General features: G+C 42.4%; 2 protein-coding genes across 2 annotated transcripts; one reads left to right on the forward strand and one right to left on the reverse strand.

Moving 5' to 3' along the window:
* Positions 1–636: 636 nt before the first annotated feature.
* Positions 637–6,497, reverse strand: best1 (bestrophin 1). Its single transcript, XM_034587666.1, has 10 exons — positions 6,435–6,497; positions 5,848–6,101; positions 4,871–4,965; positions 4,532–4,765; positions 3,814–3,968; positions 3,609–3,686; positions 2,971–3,123; positions 2,791–2,871; positions 2,096–2,247; positions 637–2,014 (listed from the first exon to the last, which is right to left on the reverse strand). The coding sequence occupies exons 2-10, from the start codon at positions 5,997–5,999 to the stop codon at positions 943–945; spliced, it is 2,172 nt and encodes a 723-aa protein (XP_034443557.1). The 5' UTR covers positions 6,000–6,101; positions 6,435–6,497; the 3' UTR covers positions 637–942.
* On the forward strand, positions 4,446–20,594 carry rab3il1 (RAB3A interacting protein (rabin3)-like 1). Its single transcript, XM_034587670.1, has 13 exons — positions 4,446–4,457; positions 7,759–7,996; positions 14,783–14,966; positions 15,092–15,187; positions 15,799–15,876; positions 16,127–16,348; positions 16,568–16,687; positions 17,980–18,108; positions 18,214–18,326; positions 18,528–18,551; positions 18,893–18,992; positions 19,078–19,144; positions 19,272–20,594. Exons 2-13 carry the CDS (start codon positions 7,782–7,784, stop codon positions 19,355–19,357), a joined length of 1,434 nt encoding a protein of 477 aa, XP_034443561.1. The 5' UTR covers positions 4,446–4,457; positions 7,759–7,781; the 3' UTR covers positions 19,358–20,594.
* Positions 20,595–21,055: the final 461 nt, after the last annotated feature.

The following is a 21,055-nucleotide window of genomic DNA, read 5'->3' on the forward strand; positions in this document are numbered from 1 at the left end:
TCCTCAAAGAGTTGGAGAATCCAGCTTCTCTGGAGCCAGTGTTTGGTTTGTCTGTTCTGGGCTAATGATAAACATGGAGATGCAACATGGAGGGCACAGTGGCAAAGGAGCTGGTCCCTGTGTAGATATCAGTCTAAGCCACTCTAGAAGATGGAAATTTGCTTATTTGTTTTTTTGTATTTGAAACACTTGATACATACACCTTCCTTGAAATGGCTGAGTTCAGATAGAACAGTTGGTTTAACTGTTCACAGCTCATGTCCTGACAAAGACTGTGCCTCTTATTTTATGAACCTTGGAAACGTTACTCACTCCTGTCACATTATGTTCACCACATCCTTACTGCAAATACTGTTAACACATTAATTATTTGAATTATATAAAATGTTATCTGGAGGCTCTGATTTGGCAAAACGGGTTAAATCAATGTAAATATTTTCTCTGTTTTCTCTTAGTTGGACAGACTGCTTCTCTCTGCAGGCGCTTTATATAATATATAATATGAGTTGTAAACATACACTCTTCGAATAATAGGATAATAGAGTTTGCAAAAAAAGTAAGGTTTTATTCTTTTATTGAAAAATGACAAAAGAATAAACATGAAAAGGAATATTTAAAGAGTACACTGATGGGAACATTAATATGACTACAAGAGTTAAAGAGTATACACACACATTGGTTTCCTGCCTGAAAACTGCAAAGTACTTCTTATTTTTCCTTCACATGTGGACGGTGCTATTTGCATCACAAGCAAGTTAATTGTTCTGTAACAGTTTGTCCGGAAGTAGAGATTAACCCAGTGTTAACTCGACAAATGCTTTCCAGTTTTGTGTGGGGCTCAAGATTTCAGACGGAACATAGGTCAGGACCTGTGTGTGTGCATGTGGGTGAAATATTTTAAATCCCACATGTGATACAGAAACACCGTCACACCGTCTTTTCTCAGTCCTGTTCCCGCCCTCCTGCCGCCTTTTTCACGCCGCCATCCACCAGAACGCCCAGCAGGTCCCCTTCAGCCAGTGAGATTCCTGAATCATTGGGCGAGTGTTGCTGGTTGGTTTCTTGCTGCGATGACGCTGATGTGGAGACAGGGCTCATGTTGCTGCTGAGCCCACCATTGTTGCCTCCATTGCTTGCCCTCGTGCTGGCGCTGAAGTTCCCATGGTTACTAAAATTAGTGTGACTTGTACCGTTGCAGAGACTTCCCGTCGTGCCAGCGCTGTTGGTGCTTGTTGCATTAATGCTGCCAGAGCTGCTGTTGGGATTACTGGGGTTTATCGCGGCTGTTCGAGGGGGAGAATTGAACGAGAACACCCGTTCTCCTCCGCTTCCTGCAGCCCGAGCACTCGCGGGTCCAGGCTGGCTGTCGGACATGGGGAGGTATTCCAGATTAAGGCGAGGAGGGGGAGGCCGGCGAGACAGCAGGCCGTGTCCTGGTCTGAGTTTAGATATTGGGCAGAGTTCAGGTGGAGAGTCGGGGAAGGAGAAGGTCGGGGCACTCTCGCCGTCTTCACTCAACCAGGGGAAAGCAGAGGACGGAGGTTGGGGGACATGGCCGGGGGTGTCAGGGGGCAGCATCTGTGAGCCCGCCATTGGATGGGCCAGGGAGCTGCAGCTGCGATCCCACTCGTTTTGGGCTCTCCGGGCAGGTCGAGGGCGAGGCACAGCAGGGGGGACGCAGTGGATGGGTGTTTGTGGGCAGCTGTAGAAACCTGGTCTCTCATACAGGGGCATGCTGGAGAAGGCATAGTCCGGATCTCGCTCTTGGTTCAAAGGCTGGCGGACTTGACCTGGTGTTGATGGAGCTTCTGGCTGTAGGTAAAGAGGGAAGCGGCTCAGCGGAGCTCCAGGGCGGCGGCGGAGTAAAGACACCCGAGTGGAGCGAGGAAAGTTAGGGGACTGGACGCCGAGGAGACGACCCAACCCTCCGAGCAGTGGGGTGGAGTAGTTGGCTTCTTCATGTTCCTTGATCTGCTCCAGATTGGACTGAAACTCCATCTCCTCCTTGGGAACACTGGTTCAGATTACACACATGGTTACATGACAGAGTATTTCAGTATTTTTAATCTGACAGGAAATAAAAACGTTACTGAACCTGATATCCAGAGCCGAGCCCATGAATGAGGGTTTGCGGTGTTCAGCACTGGCAGTGGTGTAGGGAGGCTGAGGCTCAGACTCATTCCAGTACATGTCCCTCTCAACTAGCGGCAAGCTGTCGTACATCTCATCCACAGACAGCAAGGACACCTGGGAAAAACCACGGCAGGTAGAATAAGACAAACACTGTCTACAATCGATGGAAAGCAAATATCAAATAGTTGTGTTTTGACTAAATGAAGATAAACGACACATCTCCACTTCTCCTATGGAGCCAAAAGATCTGGATATAAATGCCGCCATCTTGTGTTAAAGATCTGATTTGAAGCCAGAGTCTGCGCAGTTGTGATCAGGGGGGTGGAGCCGTGGTATCATGGTCCCGCCGATACAGGTGTGTGATCAATCATGAGTCAGTTTAATTAAGTCTAAGTTAACGAATAATAAAGCAAATGTACTAAAATTGGACATACATCAGTGTGATAAGAACTAAAATGACAGAAACCATCTTTGAGAAAATGTCATTGACATGTATTTAGATGTTTCAGTTTGGCCCAGGTCCCGTCCACTAACATGGAGGAAGCAGGATTTATGGCCTACACTGCGACCAGCCACCAGGGGGGACACTTTGGCTTCACTTTTGGAAAACCTTTGGATCATCCATCTTTGTATACAGTCTATGTTTTAGATCCAAACCTGTAAATTGCGATCAACAAGCCAGTTGGTTTCAAAGTCATCGTCGTCTTCACCAAAAGGATTTATGAGCTGCTCCGCCACCTGAGACGACGAGAAGAAAAAAGACCTCAATGACACAGCTCAGTGGTGGAAAAGATTGATAACGTTTCACTGTGATGGGATCACGCAAACAGTCTTCACCTTCAGCCAACCAACGTAGAAGAAAAACTGCAGCAGGGTGAACACAGGCAGGTAGAAGTCCAGATCGTGACCCGGGTAACCCTGAGCTGGGTCCAGGAACTGACGACCAATCAGACAAGCCAGGAAGAAACTGTAGACGGCCACTGTCGCCACCTAATTAAACAACTCATGTCAGTTCTGGAAGTGTGGTGATGTTTGGTTTTGGTCTGTGTGATGAAAACTCTCGAAGAGTTGTTTTATATGAAGGGGAAAAAAATGACGTAAAGTATAAATAAATTCACAAATTTGTAAATAATTAAATTCATGAAATATAATGAAATAAAAACAGTTTGTCAAGAAAAATGCTATTTCTGTATTTCTTCATTTATGTATTTATTTATACTTACTTATGTCTGTTTTGTCCTTCATAATTTTATAGCTTTTTTGGTTAAACATCGAATTCGATTAAACAGAGTTAATAATTCAATGTACATGATGATGTAAGAACTGTAAGAACACAATCATATTGTGTAGCAGAAACCAGTGGTCTATTTCTGGCTCTGCATCACAGTCATTTATTGCTCTGGTACATAATCATTGCACAAAATGAAAACTCCTAAATCTATTTGTGTAGTTGCAGCACACAGTATCAACAGAACCTGAGTATAGACGAGAGGCAGGCTGATCCAGTCATAACCGTACAGCTTCATACACTTTGCCCGTAAACTATTCAATTCCTGCACAGAGGAGAAAACAGGACATACAGAAGTGATTTAAAGACAAATGTTTCTGAGTCAATATTTTCTCACAAACGAAGACATTCAGGCTCCTTAGGCCTGTGGAGAGACTGACACGGACACCTACAGTGAGGATGGCTGTGAGCGCCACGTCGTTGTTGATGCGACCCTCAGACCGAGCTCTCAGAGCCAGACTGACGAACCACATACAGGGAACCCAGAACTTGTTATGAGGAGAGGGCAAGTCCTCCAGGTGCCTCAGCTCCTCGGGCGTCATCAATCCTGAAAGACAGACGCAGTGTGGAGATAAAGGCCAAGATGATATCAGCAGAGAAAGCATAAAAGAAGTGGCTTTCTGTGTGTTTCCTCACTTCTTATTCTCAGCTGTTGCACCACCATATATTACTTTGTATCACACAAACAGTTCAACCACATTAGAGGGCAACTGAGGCGACATCCATATTACTATGCCTGCGTTTTAAAACAGTGTTTTTAACTAAAACGACCACATCCACACAAGCATTGCAGCTCTGCATCCTAACTATCCCTGTCCATACTCACACATCTGAAAGCATATATCATGTAACTTTTCACACACACTGGAAAGCAGATTGTTGACTCTGGTCTCTTAGTTACAGAAAATACTTCCAATGAGAAAGACTAAGATAAGGATTTTATTTTCTTGGACTGTCTTGGTTGCGCAGCAGTGATGAGTTTTAGAACCTTAGTGGCTTCAAGACTCCGTAGGAGCAGGGCCAGCAGCTTTGTGATGTGTTTGTGTTGTATAGGATGAGACTAGGGAGGAATTGAACAGTGAGTTTCAGTGTTTCATCAGCAAGTCGTACCTGCCTGCACCAGGTGCTGCACGGTGGGAAACCTCTTGTAGACGGCTGTGCTGACAGAGCGGTAGATGAGGACACCGGACAGGTTGGCGTATCGCATCAGAGTCCGGCGGGTCAGCCTGGAGGCCTCATCGGCTCCACGAACATGACCACCCACCAATGCTGTCAGGCGGTCCGGCCAGGGGACGTTTTCAAACTGGCCCCACCAACGGGACACGACCAAGGTCACATAGAAGCCTGGATAAGGAATTTAAAAATGATGGAATTAATGACGGCCTGCATTGTGATGGTTTGGATTAGCATTCAAATTTGAGAGAGAAAAACCACTCAGCTCCGACTCACCCAGCACAAAGGAGACAGGAATGAGCTCTGCGTAGCGGTCACAGTATATCGCCAGCTTCTCAAACAGCCTCTTCTGCTCATCACTCAACACAAACCTGGAGAACAAAACATCTGCATGAGTCTGTGACAGATTAAATAACTGAGAGACCTGTAAACAGAACTAGTGCCACACTTTATGGTCTAATACACCTTTTCTTCATAAGGTACAGAAGCAACCAACCATGGTAAAAAAAATCCCTGTTTCTCCAAATAACGTTCAACTTGTTCTTGTTTTAACAAGATCCTTTTCATGTTATATCATATTTTTGTATTTATCTGACATATATTTCTTGTTGATACAAAATACCAAATTTAATTTAATTTCTTGTATAACATCATTTATCAACACATCTCATTAAAACAAGAAAACGTTTCCTCTCTTCATAATAGAAATTAATTTCATTAAAATGTTACAATGATTAAAAACATTGTAAATCAATAGAATTTTCTAAATAATTTTAATATATACATTTTTATTTCTAAATATATTTTTGTCATTAGGGCAGCAGTATGCTGTTATCCTAAGATTTACTCTACATTTTGTCCAGTTCGAATCCACTTGCCATGGCTGTCACACTGCCATAACACAGCTCTAAAACCTTTCATGTTGTATGAATACTGTTAAACAATATCAAAATTAAATCTGACAAATCAGCCCAGGCATAAATATATATATAGCAGATATTGGCTTATCAATAGTATATTGCGTGAGTCCATCAGCCAATAAGTAGCGTTAAATTACAGAACAGAAATTGTTCAAGATGAATAGAAAAACAGTTTTACATTGTTTGTCCACCAGAGAGCACTGACAAAGAGCATTTTTCAACTCAGCTATTAAATATCAATATCAAATATGTTGATATGTTGATATCTGAATAATATTCACTCTCCCCGCAGACATGAAATATTACATTTGTATTTTTCTCTCGAGTGAGTACCTATAAACAACACTGAAGAAGTAGTAGAGCAGTGTGAAGATGATCAGCTCTCTGTAGAGCAGTTTGTAGATGCTGCCTTTCCATCGCAGGAGCAGGTGAAAGAAGGTTCCCAGACCTGCATCAGCAACCCTGCGGGAGTACGTGACTGTCATCGCTGCTGCTCGCTGGCCGGCCTGCTGGCTGACTGAGGCCTGACATGAAGGAAACCACCAGCAATGTCAGCGATCAACCTGGAGGCCAGTGTGGTCAGATATCTAAAATGATTAAGAAAACAAAAACAGGAGGGTCAGTTATTTCACATGTGTTTTCTACTTATGCTGTTATCAATATATTTGGATCCACACATCTGGATTGACACTGAGTTCAGTTTTTATTAACCTATATTAAATCGACTGAAATTGACCTTTCAATTTCTCCACAATCAAATAATCATTCAAAAGGACAATTGTCCTAATATTTTATACATCTATGAAACACCGCTACGTCTGAAGAAGTGTTTTCAGGGTTACAACAGACAAACACAATATTCCAGGGTCACAAAAGGTCAAATGTACTGACTCAAACAGAAGACAGTTGTGGTTACATACCACTGCATATGAAAACGTCTGGCCATCGTGCTCGCCGGGGCTTGAGATGTGTGTCGGCAGCGTTCCCGGGGGAGAATGTTTGAGAAGGGAAAACAGGAGAGAAAAAAAGAGAGCGGGGGACTCCTACACCTCCGGTCACTTGATGTGTTAATCTGTTTCTGCAACAAAGATGCATTGTGAGGCCAGGTCCTGGTAATCTGAACAAATCTGAGGACAGCACAGCGGCCTCACGGCCACAAATAGGTTGGTGAAAGGCATTACTGCAGAGTTGTGTTCAGATTTAGGAAGTATGACTTTATAAAAACCTCACTTCAGTGAGTTTGACACAGATGTAATCTCTCTCAGCTGCTTAATGACACTTTTGAGCATTTTGTAATTTTTGGATTTCACTAAAACCTGATTATTTTCCATTTGAAACTTCTTTCAGTATTTGACGATATTGAACTTTTGATCAGGTGAAACCGTGCGTGTGTGGGGGGGGGGGACTTCCGCCCCCCTGCTGGTAGAAATGTGCACAGCTGAGTTGTTACTGGTCAGAAAGTGTTAGTGATTAACCCTTACTGTGGAACCAGACCATCAGCAGCAGGGCGAAGTGCGGACTCAGCTCAACTCTGCATGTAGAGATTATTAAAAACTGTGCCTTTCAGATTCTGGATGCTCTGGAGACAATTGGGGATCTGCTGTGAAAACTGTGGTGAGTTTATCATGTTTTTTTTTTTTTAACTCTTTCCAAGTCCACATGTGTGATACTTGCAAGGTACCATTTAACTTATGTTTACACTGCATATCTCAAAGACACAAATTCCTTAAGCAGGGCAAAGCCTGCAAAGAATTCAATTCAAGTGTGTGATACAGTTTAAACAGTGTGGAGGTCACATATTTTCCTCTGGAAGTCTTTTGTTGTCCCCTGTGCAAGTTTGTTAAGAGAAACTTTTATCTTTTCATCATTCAAAGATTATTCTTCACAGATTTGATCTTTCTCATGATCCCTCTCATATTTTACAGATATAATAAAAATAGAAAACTTAATAACAAAATAACAAAACAATACCTGACAATAAGGATCGAGTTGTAACAATAAGGAAAGGTACCTTTGTATTTTTGAGTAAATTTGAGATAGGACAACCAATACAGTTCAAAAGCATTTCTTTCACTTATTAATTTCACATGACAATGGCAACAACATTTTAAAACTCAATTCATTACTTGAAATACCCAGGCTCAATGTCACATTCTGTCCTCTGGAGGTTTGTTAAGCTTTTTTTCATGTGATTTTAAGCTGCAGTATGTAACTTTTTCCTTTCTGTATTTGAGGTCCAGACAGACGTCTTTGCCTGAAAGAGACACATGGATGCTTTGGAAGGACTTCACAGTGTCCAGATTTCTTCCTCTCCACCGTCCTCAGCTTCGTCCAGCCGCGGATATGAAGTCCTCAAGGTGGGGAGGTCCGGAATAGCAGTGTACTCCTCTGCTGTCTTCTTTGGGACACCTGATGTGCTGGGACACACAGCGACCAGACAAAGGAGCAGCAGAAAACCTGAGCAGGGTTGTGTGGTTGGTCGGTGAGTGTTGAATCTGGGCTAAATACAAAAGGTTTTATTGGTTCCCTACTCTCCATAGAGAATGACATAAACTTGGTGGTTGTCTGCTGCACTGGATAAGGATAGATTCATTCAAATCAAATCAGGGTTTATTCATATAGTTGCACTAGTAGTTGCAAATACAAGGTGCTTAACAATGCAGTCAAAATATGAATAAAATGCAACAATACAGCAATATAATGAGAAATAAAATAAAGCAGGTAGATGAAATAAAATGGATGTGTTCATATAATTATGCTCCTTTGGGGTGTGACAATAAGGACCTTCCACCACCTCTAGTAGAGACAGTTAATACATTTTATATTTTCCGCTCGACAACATGTTCAACCATGGAAAGTTAACCAGACATGTGAGTGAGTAACGCACTTCTCTGTCACAACATCTACTCTCTGTGAGCAAAGTGCAAGCCAGCAGATTTGACCTGTGTTTTCATGTAAAATCTTATCGAGACGAAAATAAAGAGCGAACAGGAGCCATTTTTCAATCTGTGGGTTCTCTGCAATCAGATCAGGGCTTGTTTTGATTTTATTATTTTCCTTTATTAGAGTTGCAGGAGTAGAGCGCTGACAGGAAATGAACAGAGACTGATGGAGGGGATGAGGGCAACTCAGGTCCATGGCTGAACTCAAACCAGGGATAAAGAGATTACACAGTGGGGTCAGTGTCTTAAACCGCTCAGTTACCACTGTGCCCCATGATTTGCTTGTCGACTCACGGGTTTGTTTCATTCTTTGGTGTTTAACTCAGAGTGGAGGAGATTGGATCACTGTGGGACAGGTGTTGAAACGCTTACCCAAGGAGGTTATGTTTTCACCCCTGTCTCTTTGTTTGATGGTTTATTGGTTGGTTTGTAAGCAAGAATACACAAAAACAAATGAACAGATTTCCCCTGTGGAAGGATGTGGTATAGGTTAGGGAAGAACCCATTCAATTTTGGTGTGGAATGTGGCTAGGTACTGTGTGTGGGTGGGTGCTGGCTGGATATGTGGTGGGCAGTGCTGTGCCAGTTCACACTTAAAAAGAACTAGTTCATAGTTCAATTTAAAAAAATTGGAAGTAAGTTCAGAGTTCCAAAACTGAACTCGTTCACATTCATTTGTTCCGTTTTTTATTGGGAGGATTTAGGTGGCAAACTTACGATCATGTATTTAGTTATTAATCAATGGTGTCGGATCCTGTCTGAGAGGTGTAACATTGATACACCTCTCCGGTCATGTAAGGCACCACCTTTTCTCATCAATGTTGTAAATATAGTTATTTAGCTGTTTTGTCTTTGTAAAGTGATGAATGAGTGTGTGTGAATGGATGAAAGTAACTTGTACTGTAAATATTTGAGTGGTCTCTAAGACTGGAAAAGTGCTAAATAATTACAGTCCATTTACAATTTACCAATAACCCAAATAAAATAATTAAATACAATTCAGCTTATTGACATGGCGGCCATTATCCTGTGATCCAGGTTACAAGTCATATGAATATTCGAACTCTCTTTTCACATTGAACAACTTTCTCACAGGGAGGAGGAGTCAGTGAGAGTCTTTGTAGGAGAAGCATCTTCCTCAGGACTCCATGCATCGCTGACAGAAAGACATGGTTTCCTTCCGGGGTGAAGTGCACTCCGTCAGGTAGATAGAGTTTTTTCTTGAAAAACCTCAGGAGTGGATGATGTATCACTTCACCTCCAAACTGGTGAACAGCCTCGGTCATCATCTGGTTGACAGTCCTCCTGTCCCTCTCGATGATCCTTGCTTCACCGTAGCGCCACGCTTGCCGCTCATTGATGCAGGAGAACAGGATTTTCATGTTGGGGAACTTTTTGTGGAGCTTTATCAAGCCCCCTCTCATTGCAGCTGCAAGTTGCTGGGCTGGCGTGAGTCCCAGATCGTTGCCCCCGGCGTGGATGACCAAGATATCTGGGGGACCCTGCGTGGACAGTTCGCTGTAAAAGCGAGGAAGGACACCAGTCCACCGCAGGCCTCCTTTGCCAAACCATTGCACTATGGCCTTGAGTCCAAAGTTCTCGCCGAAACAGTCAAAGGCAGCTTTCTCCCCACGGTGGATGTAGCTGGATCCGATGATCCAGATCTTTTTGAGCAAGACTTTTTCTGTCTCTCTGACCTCCTTTTCAGCGACAGGGAACATCTTTGATTTGAATAGAAAACAAGATAATGTTAAAATTAAAATAAATGATTAATAAATAATGTTAAATAAGTTGCAATCAATGTTTCTTTGTAACAAGAAAATACAATGCTGTAGTTCATATACAACAAAAACCTTTTGCCTGGTATTGACTGTTAATTCTGCTGTAAATTCTTTACAATTCACCTTTTTTCTTTGACTTAAGAGGAACAAATAACTAAATACAAGTTACCTTTGAATAGGAGTTGTTCCATAACTTCCTCTGGACCCTGACCACAGGTGCAGGATCCACTGCAGAGGTGCAAGGAGCCTCAATGTCCTCAGTAATCTCACAGTTACGGAGGACATCGAGGCTTCTCTTCCTCTGGACCCTGACCACAGGTGCAGGATGCACTGCAGAGGTGCAAGGAGCCTCGATGTCCTCAGTAATCTCACGGTTACTGAAGACATCGAGGCTTCTCTTCCTCTGGACCCTGACCACAGGTGCAGGATGCACTGCAAAGGTGCAAGGAGCCTCGATGTCCTCAGTAATCTCACGGTTACTGAGGACATCGAGGCTTCTCTTCCTCTGGAACCTGACCACAGTTGCAGGATCCACTGCAGAGGTGCGAGGAGCCTCTTCATCAGTGGTCATCCTCATCCTTTTGGAAGAGATCTCTTGAGGACTTTCAATGTCCTCAGCAATCTCAGTGGAGGGCCTTTTTATGTGTCTTGAGCATAGCCTCTGGATGTGCTCAGGACATGGACTTCCCTCCTCTCTGCAGACTCTTAACCTCTTTCTCTCTCTGGAGAAGGTTTCTAGTCTTCTCTTGCGGAGGGCCAACTGCAGGAGTTTAGAGAAGGAACTTTTTCTGGACCTGCGATTACTGAGGACATCGAGGCTTCTCTTCCTCTGGACCCTGACCACAGGTGCAGGATCCACTGCAGAGGTGCGAGGAGCCTCGATGTCCTCAGTAATCTCACGTTTACGGCGGATGTAGTTGGATCCAATGATCCAGGTTTTACTGAGCGAGACCTTTTCTGTCTCTGTGACCTCTTCAGTGACAGGGACCGCCTGGAATTTGAATAGAAAACAAGATAATGTTGAATAATAAATAAATGAAATAGAAATAAAGATAAATAAATTATGTTAAATAAGTTGCAATCACTGTTGTTCTTTGTAACAAGAAAAAACAATGCTGTAGTTACTATACAACAAAAACATTTTGCCTGGTGTTGACTGTTAATTCTGCTGTAAATTCCATATAAATCCCCTTGTTTCTTTGGCTTTTCAAAGAAAATTCTCTCATTATCTACTTGCCACTATGTTAATGGTGACAGTGACCACAGGTGCAGGATCCACTGCAGAGGTGCGAGGAGCCTCGATGTCCTCAGTAATCTCACGTTTACGGCGGATGTAGTTGGATCCAATGATCCAGGTTTTACTGAGCGAGACCTTTTCTGTCTCTGTGACCTCTTCAGTGACAGGGACCGCCTGGAATTTGAATAGAAAACAAGATAATGTTGAATAATAAATAAATGGAATAGAAATAAAGATAAATAAATTATGTTAAATAAGTTGCAATCACTGTTGTTCTTTGTAACAAGAAAAAACAATGCTGTAGTTACTATACAACAAAAACATTTTGCCTGGTGTTGACTGTTAATTCTGCTGTAAATTCCATATAAATCCCCTTGTTTCTTTGACTTTTCAAAGAAAATGATCTCATTATCTACTCGCCACTATGCCAATGGTGACAGTGACCACAGGTGCAGGATCCACTGCAGAGGTGCGAGGAGCATCTTCATCAGTGGTCATCCTCATCCTTTTGGAAGGGATCTCTTGAGGACTTTCATTGTCCTCAGCAACCTCAGTGAAGGGCCTTTTTAAGGGTCTTGAGCATAGCCTCTGGATGCGCTCAGGACATGGACTTCCCTCCTCTCTGCAGAATTTGAACCTCTTTCTCTCTGGGGAGAAGGTTCCTGGTCTTCTCTTACGGAGGCCCAACTGCAGGAATTCAGAGAAGGATCTTTTTCTGGACCTGCGATCCATGACCCACTTCTTTGCCTCAGTCAGACAACAACGGAAATCAGTTTAGGTATTTCTCCAAAGTTTTTCCAAAAGCACAGCGGTCGTGAAAGCACGTCTCACTCTCTCCTGCAGCAGAAGTGAAATGATCAAATTAAGTGACAGACCCCTTTATAGGGTTCAGGAATTGTAGAATTCCAATGTCTGTGGTCCAAAGGAACTTCACTAGAAGTTCCTTTGAACCACAGGCATTGGTCTGTGGTTCAAAAATGAACTTCTAGTGAAGTTCCTTTGGACCACAGACATTGGTCTTTGATCAATCTACATAACTGAAAGTTGGTATAAAAACTCAAAAGGTGTTTAGTTTGCCCAGTCTGGGCTACTGTAAAACATGGCATCCTCCATAGAGAGGACCTGCTTTCGATGTAAATATAAAGTATTTAAATATAAATGGTCCACTCTGGGGTAAAGAAAACAACAATTCATACAATTTAGATAATTGAAAACATCACTAGGATTATTTTCTGCCAATAGATCCCTTTCACCTAAATCTTACACACTGGACCTTTAATAAAGATGAATGCACCAAAGATGAATGAAAGTCTCACTCTAACAGCAACACTTTTATGAGCATTAGCATTTATTATGAGTATAATAACACGATTTGTTTTATAATGAACTAGACGTTTTTGTGAAGAATCTCTTAACAAGTTATAAATTAAATAAAGTTGTGTTTTTTTTTCTTCATTTTTGGCCAAAAATTCTAGTGGCGTTCTGACTACCAAGTCGACATTTAGTCATGAATGTGTTTATGGGTTTATGGGTTTGTGGGTATATGAGTTTTTGGATGGGGGTATGTGGGTATATGAATTTTTGGATGGGGGTCTCCGGACAGGCCTCTGGGAGTGGATGCGCGGTCATGTGACGTGTGTGTGGAGGCGGACGCGCAGAGACGCTCCCTCTCTTCACTGGGATCAACAACGCGGAGATGAGAGTAAATCAATGAGAGACATGTCAGGAGCAGCACCAGCCCCTGTCTCTGTCTGACTTCTTCATTCGGCTCTTTATATTCAAACTTGCTCGTGTCTTTGTGACCGTCGCTGTTGTCGGTGTCTACGTCAGCGTCCGCATTCCTCCGCTGGCTGCTGAGATTTAAAACAGCTGCGATTAGTTTCGGTGAAAGCAGCGAAGCTTCACTTTTCTGCAGTGTTTGTCCATCATTGAGCCGCAGAGGAGGACAGCTGGAGGACAGAGGACACAGAGGACACAGGGGACACAGAGGAGGGAGCTGTGTCGGTCTGCTGTCCCGGACACTGACGGGGTAAGGGCGGACACTGAGGGGAAACCTCTCCGTATTTAAAAAAAAAAAGAAAAAAAAAAAAAGTTGAAGCTAACTAGCAGGCTAACAGTGCTGCTAAATGACTGTTAGCATTTGCTTTCACCTTAAACTTCACAAACAACAACAACAGCAGTGACCAACAAGCTAAAGTCTTTCAAATGAAACGTTGCCAGACAGTAGCAGGGGGTCCGAGGCGGTGGTCCGGGTCCCGCAGGGGTCTGGGACTCCTGTGATGCAGTACTTTAGCTTAATGTTTGAAACACGAGCTGACCTGACATTTCTGCAGTTGTCCGTTTATTAGGAACACCTAGCTAAGACTAATGCAGCCCTGGAATGAAGGCACAGCTTGATCAATAACTTATCTGGTTCAATGTATCAGTCAATAAAAGCTAATGGCAGATCCAGTCTTACAGATGAAATGATGGTGTCACGTTCCACATCAACTGCATCTGTGTCCGTCCATCTGTCAATCATTGACTCGAAGGACTGTGGGGGATCTGCGTCTTGTACCTTAAACCTATAAACTTTAAACATTAACACTGCATTTGAATGTATCGTATCAGAGTTATCTTAAAGTTAATACACAAACACAATGTTGTACGCCACTAACAAACAGGGCAGGACGTAAATACCAATATAATTGTGGAGTAATCAGACATTATCATTTAAGTTGGTGTCCGACCGATACTTGGCCGATATATAGTATCAGCTGACATGAGCCTCAAACAGACTTACCAGTGTCTGTTTGCTGATATTCACGGGTTTGAAAAGAATGAACAATGCAGAGAAGATGTGCAACATTAAAAATCTTTATTTTCTTAATTAAAGTTCTGTATATTTGGTTGTATTTGTTCAAGCCTCAATTACATTTTTTTTGTCAACATCTTACGAATCTTTGCTATTTAAAAATAAAAAAAAGAATATATATATTTAATATATAAAATGGGTGGCATTGTTGTACGGTGGTTAGCACTGTTGCCTCACAGCAAGGTCCAGGGAATGATTGAAGTCTGCATGTTCTCCCTGTGTATGCCTGGGTTTCTCCATGTACTCTGACTTCCTCTGTATGTTGGGCCTGTGATACGCTGGCGGCCTGTCCAGACTCTACCCCGCCTCTCGCCCACTGTCAGCTGGGACTAGCTCCATCTCCCCCGCACCCCCCAAGAGGATAAATGGTTTAGATAATGGACCCAGTTGTAACTTGAAGAACTTCATGTTCACTTAATAACCATGTTCATTATTTTGTTTGTCCGTTGTGCAGGTTGGTAGATCTGGATCCAGGGCCAGAGTCCAGAGTGGAGGGAGGAGGCCAGGCTGGGCCCACCTCCGGCAGAGACCATGACAACCTCTGTCGGCTCCGCAGCCCCTCACTGGAAATCAGAGAAAAAGAAATCAGAGAGAAGGGCTCAGAGATCCTCAGGGAACAGCTGGACGCTGCAAAGAGGGTGTTGTAACCCACTTCATTTCAAACACACAGAAGCATAGTTTGACCTGAAAAAAAGAGTCGACAATGCAATTCTTCTTCCTTGTTCAATGTGTGGTTGTGACACTTTTCTCCCACAAATATCAGGAACTGAAACTGAAGGATAAGGAGTGCGAGCGTCTGTCTCAAGTCAGGAATCAGCTGGAGCAGGAGCTGGAGGAGCTCACAGCCAGTCTGTTTGAGGTGAGCAGTTATCATTGCTCCATGCTGAGTGCACTTTGACCTGAGTCTCAGGCCCTGCTGATGAGTGATGCTAAAGTCCTAATAATTACAGTTTTCATTGTAGTCAAAACATTAACATTAATAGAGAGGGTGAAAAGTTATGGTGAAACACGGCATATAAAACAATAAACCTGCAGAGTCAGATGATTGTTCTCTGGGTTCCTCAGCTTCATGTTGGACTAACATTAGTGCCCTGGTAATGATCAGATTTTTTGAGAGAGACAGAACTCCACACAGATTATAAGAAACTGGGTTAATGTAAGAATCAGTGCTATATGTGTATGAGTAATGATGTCTCTATGTAAACGTCTGTTCCAGAATATGATCTTAGCCAGAATAATGCTCACAATCAGGATATTGTCTTGTGAACACACTCACAGTTGTGTCCTCAGCTGCTGCTCCCAGGCGACCAATAAGATAAAATGTTGCAGCTTTAACATTTAACTGATTTAACTTTTAGCACGAGTGAAGAATTAATAACAACCTCACAACCAGATGTCTCAGACGTTAATACAGATGTGTTCAACTTGCATTGCTTTAAGCCTGTGTTGAAGTCATCTACTTGTGTACAGGAAGCTCACAAGATGGTGAATGAAGCAAACGTCAAACAAGCAGCAGCAGAGAAACAACTCAAGGAGGCTCAAGGGAAGGTGTGTGTTGTTCCTTTGTTTCTGTCCAAACCTGAAAATGAGATGTCTGATGAATTGAACTTTTGTCCTGTAAAAATTCCTCAGACTCTCCTAAACTACTCATGAATCCATCTCTGATTAGTCTTAAAATAGGCTGCAGTAAAGACATATTTTATTAACAAGAGGACATAAATAGTGTTGATGCCACTGATTTTTCGCCCATCATAATTTTTCTTTCTTTCCCTCTATATGTTCTGTGTCTGACTCCCAGATTGACGTCCTGCAAGCAGAGGTCACGGCGCTGAAGACTCTGGTGTTGACATCCACACCTTCCTCACCGAACCGCCAGCTGCATCCACAGCTGCAGCCTTCGGGAGCCAGGGGGGCGTACAAACACGTCGGGGGACATGTCCGCAACAAGAGTGCGAGCGGTATTTTTACATCCTCACCTGGAAAACATGAACCTTCTTCTGTGGCCAAAGAGGACCGAGAGGTGACCTTCATAAATTGTTGTACACTTTCCTCTCTTCTTCTCCTTAAAATACATTTCTGCATCTTTGGACTTGTGCGTTCTCTTTTCCCATCAATTATTCTTGCTTCCTTTTCTCTTATCTTGTTCTTTTGCTCTTGGATTTCTTTTCTTTTTCTCTCACTACTAACCTCTGCCTGACTTGTTCTTCCTCTCTGTCTCTGGTGTCTCTTCCTCTCTCAGCCTGCTGTTCCTGCTCTCCTCTCTCTGATTCTCTGCCTGGTTCCCGGACAGTCTGTCAGTCTGACCTATGGCTCTTACTGGCGGCAGCGGGGAGCAGGTTTAGACACTGGCAGCAGACAGGTAACTGCATCCCTTCAGCCAGGCTCCATGGAGTTTTAGCTTTAGCTGCTGGATCTGTATTCTGTAATTATCTGAATTGACAAGGACAGTGAGCAAGTTTTTCCTGTACAGAGTGAGTCAGCATTTTTTACAGTCTACAGTCAGTTAGGATTTTAATGTTTTAATTGGTCATTATCTCCTTTGAAAGGCAGTGCAGTGGCAGAATGAGTTGGTCTTTCTAATGAGACTGTTTTCACTGGAGAGCTGCTTTACTATAAGAACATGTCTGTTGTGCTCTTTAAGGAGCTGAAATATTCAGCAGAGACAGAATTTTCATTTTGAATATTGAAGGTGTTGTAAACAATTAAGAGCCACTAGTTATGTGGAAAGGGACGTCATTCCTGTTACATGCAAGTTCAAAAGAGAATCATAGCCTCATAATGTTTTATTCACTAACTAAATAAGGAACCCTCCTCTCTGTATTTTATATTTTTGACAAGCTCCATCGGTCTGAGGATGACAGTGTCGGTTTATCAGTCTACCACTGCAATGAGATTTGGTACAAATACCAGCCCTGTGGTTCAGGGGGTAGAGGGGGCGTCCACTAACTGCACGCAGTTTGATCCTGTGCTACTCTTGTCCACATATCGGAGTGTCCTTGAGCAAGACACTGAACCCTGAGTTGTGCACAGCACCATCACTGACTATGTTTACATGGACAGCAATATTCTGATATTAACCCGATTAAGAGAATAGTCTGAATAACACACTGCTGCGTGTAGACAAGTTACAAATAGGATGTGATGTTGATGTGGATCATAATCAGATTTTGCTCTGTAACATGTCAACAGGAACATGAATGGAATACTCTAATAGCAACTCATGTAAACACCATAATCAAGAAGATGTCTTGAATAAGGTCAATGTTTTCTGTCCGTGTAAACGTAGAGGCAAATTGTAAAGTGCTTTGTCCATTATATCATTTCAGTGCAGCTCATTTAGATTAAATAGAAACCAGTTTCCACAGGGTGAGTCCATAAAGGTTTTGCTGACTTTCTCTCCAATGCGCTTTAAGTTTTCAATTAATCTGTGAAATATATCATCTACTTGAGAGATGGCTATTATGTTTTTATCACACACATTCAATCAGCGAATTTCTCCCTGCAAACATTCTCAGACTGTGAACTCGGTAAACAGAACTAGTCAACATCAGCATGTTAACATTAATTAGCTGCTGCATTAATGTACAGAGCATCATCTTTTTGAAAGTTAAAAGATTCTGTGGTCGACACATTCCACATTTCTGTTTGCAGATGGACTCAGTTCTTTATGCAGAGTTTTTGATGTGGAGGGAACATCCGAGTTTCGACCGCTCCTCCGCCTTCCTGAGACGAATCTACAGAGAAGACATCGGACCCTGTCTCTCCTTCACAAGATCCGAGGTCACGATCCCACTGCTTCTCGGCAGGAATATTATGTTGCTGTATTTGTCACATTTCAGTGTGTGAAGTCACGTTAACATTATTTGTAATTCCTGCTCCCCACAGCTGTCCCAGCTGGTGCAGAGTGCCGTGGAAAACAACTCTCTGACCATTGAGCCCGTGGCCATGTCAGCGTTACCGATGGTTAAGGCCTCAGCTGTAGAGTGTGGAGGCCCCAAGTGAGTTGTCACGTCTAAACATTAACTATCATCCTCTCCTCTCTGTCACCATTCACTGCTAAACAACGGCCAAGTCAATTCTAAAATTCACTTGGATTTGGTTTTGATTTCTTCACTGGTGATTTATGGTTATAAGCTTTTCACTGTCTTACCGTGGGCACAGTTGAAATCACTGTCTGACTTAAACATCTTTTTTTCCAGTGGGTTTAGGGCAGCAATAGAGACGTAAGTCCTCCAAAGATGTAATAAACTGTTGAGCTTTGCACTAACACAAACTACTGGAGCATGACATGAAACCTGCCTGTCCAGACAACTGAAAAGTTGTAAACATATCTGTAAATAAATGACCCAGATGGGTTGTGCACGTGTCTGAGTTTACGTTCATGTGACCTATAACCTCTTGCTCTTCACAGTGACTAACTATCTTTGATTGTGCACCTCTTTACTTGTGCTGTCTTCTATAAATGTGGCCTCTCTGTGAGCAATGTTAAGTGTCTGCTAGGACCGTGTGTGTCAGTGTCTTGTGGCTGTGATTTTCTTGACAGCTGATCTCTCTCCACTTGTAGAAAATGTGCATTGAGTGGCGTTTCACGGCTCTGTCGACATCGCATTAAACTCGGTGACAAGGGGAGCTACTATTACATCTCTCCTTCCAGCCGAGCGCGGGTAACTATCACATCTCTGTCACCTTGACTAGACACACTGCTGCTGAGTTTTCCTACTTGTAACCTTGTCCTTATTTCTCCTCTAGATCACAGCAGTTTGCAACTTTTTTACTTATATCCGCTACATTCAGCAGGGCCTGGTGAGACACAATGGTAAGTTAAAGTCTGTTTACATTTGAAATAATAAATAATCAGGGGCCTGTTTTCCTATTCCTTTGCCAACATACAGTATGTCTGATTTAGCCGATTGACTTGTCGTTGTCTCTCTGCTGTTTTCCAGCCGAGCAGATGTTCTGGGAGGTGATGAGTTTCCGCAGAGAAATGACTGTGGCCAAGTTAGGTTTCTACCTCACGGACCTGGGTTAGAGGATCTGACAGGACATGGGAACACCCGACGTAACATGCATGATCCCAGGACTTTTATTATTCAGACACGCTGAGTTAAACTGTGGTAACAAAAGGCCTTGGATCATTTTTTGGTAGCAGAGCTTGTACAGCGTTCGTACTGCAGCAGAGGTCAACCAACAAGGGAAGCAGGAACATGTTCTAGTGCCACTTCTGCATTATGCAATAAGAGATTTTTAATTAAACCAGCACAGCAATAAATAAATAAAACTAGCACGATTTTAAATAAGATTGTGTTACTTCCAGATATGTAAAATATATTCCTCCATTACAGTGCAGGACACAAGAGATTTGTTTCCGTTTATTTTTGATCATGTAAGCTCTGAACCTCCCAGGTGGAGTGAACACATCGTCTCATGTGAACACAATAGATTGTATGTATCAGGCTTCTGGCATAAGTCTGTTAGAAAGATGAGCTCAGGATGGAAGCAGTCGAAAAGGTTTGGTCGGTCTCTTACCTCAAGTTTTACAGACTTAGACAACTACATGTCACATGTAAGATGTGTGAGTTTGATATTATCTGTGTACTTTCCATAGAACAAGGATTTCGGTTTTTTGCTTTATTTTTACATTAGTGTGACGCTTTCTAAGCGTCTCCTAGTTGCTTTCAGTTATGAAGTTAAACACCACAAACAAGATGTTTTATCTCGGGATGTTAATTCACTCTCACCACATTACTTGTTTTAGAGGCCTTCTTTAAAAAAAACATAGATGAAACTTGAAAATCAGTTTCCCATTAGCCTGAACTTAATAATCAGATATATTATTAATGAGTTGTTATCCCATTCAACATAGACAGCTTTACAGTATAAACAGACAATAAACAAGCTTTAATACATTTTATCTCAACATGCTCAACTGTTGGAACTGTAGTTTTGCACGTCTACAATGAACAGTATGTACATTCAGTATAAGCCATAAAGGACTTTGCAGCACATAGCCATATTATGCATAATTATATTGTATATTGGTTGTACCTCGTAGTAAAGATTTAGATCAGTTTTTACGGAAGACAATCTGTTGAATGAAAAATGAAGAATATTGTGTCAGAAAGTGCAATAACTGCTTATCTTATCCTGGTAATTACCTGTGTTCTCCAGTGTAAAAACAAAGGCAGTGTCACCTTTGTACCTTGTGTGATTTACAGCTCTTGTTTGTATAAAGTCTGATGGCAGTAAAATGGATCAGTTTGACTTTGGTTTCAGGTCATGACTCATTGTTGTATAGTTCATTCATTCATACAAGACCATACATGACACAGAGACCTGTTTTTTCTCAGCACGTCATTGGTTTTGTTTTAAATTAAGCTCATACGCCCAGACACACACCCAGAGTTGCCCAACAGGTTTGTAAGCAGGAATCAGGCACATGGATACAGAGGAAACGCTGAGACCGTATCCCACTCAGAGGGGCTTTATGGTCGGAAAATCTGTTTTTGGTGCAGACATTCCTGAAAGATTTGAATTTCCGGATTGAAAAAGACTTTTGTAAGCTTGTTATTCTGTTTGCCTGGCCTCATCACACAGATTACCACAGAACCTAATAAAGAGTTTTACTGTTGTGAAGGTCAGAGTGAAGTCAGTGGACAGTGGTGGGATGCCAAAAATTACTTTCTTATGAATATGTACTTAAGTTGGCCACTTTTTGCTTTTACTCCCC

Source organism: Hippoglossus hippoglossus, chromosome 6 (assembly GCF_009819705.1).
Source record: "Hippoglossus hippoglossus isolate fHipHip1 chromosome 6, fHipHip1.pri, whole genome shotgun sequence".
Taxonomy (NCBI): domain Eukaryota; kingdom Metazoa; phylum Chordata; class Actinopteri; order Pleuronectiformes; family Pleuronectidae; genus Hippoglossus; species Hippoglossus hippoglossus.

Bases quoted from the DNA above. Each gene is read 5' to 3' on its own strand.
- rab3il1 (XM_034587670.1), top strand. From the start codon at position 7,782: ATGGATGCTTTGGAAGGACTTCACAGTGTCCAGATTTCTTCCTCTCCA. The intron at 18,327-18,527 runs GTGAGTTGTCAC...CTTTTTTTCCAG, and splicing joins GTAGAGTGTGGAGGCCCCAA to TGGGTTTAGGGCAGCAATAG. The intron at 18,993-19,077 runs GTAACTATCACA...TTTCTCCTCTAG, and splicing joins CTCCTTCCAGCCGAGCGCGG to ATCACAGCAGTTTGCAACTT.
- best1 (XM_034587666.1), bottom strand. From the start codon at position 5,999: ATGACAGTCACGTACTCCCGCAGGGTTGCTGATGCAGGTCTGGGAACC. The intron at 4,966-5,847 runs GTACTCACTCGA...TTTGTTCTCCAG, and splicing joins TTCTTCAGTGTTGTTTATAG to GTTTGTGTTGAGTGATGAGC. The intron at 3,687-3,813 runs GTAGGTGTCCGT...TCCTCTGTGCAG, and splicing joins CGCTCACAGCCATCCTCACT to GAATTGAATAGTTTACGGGC.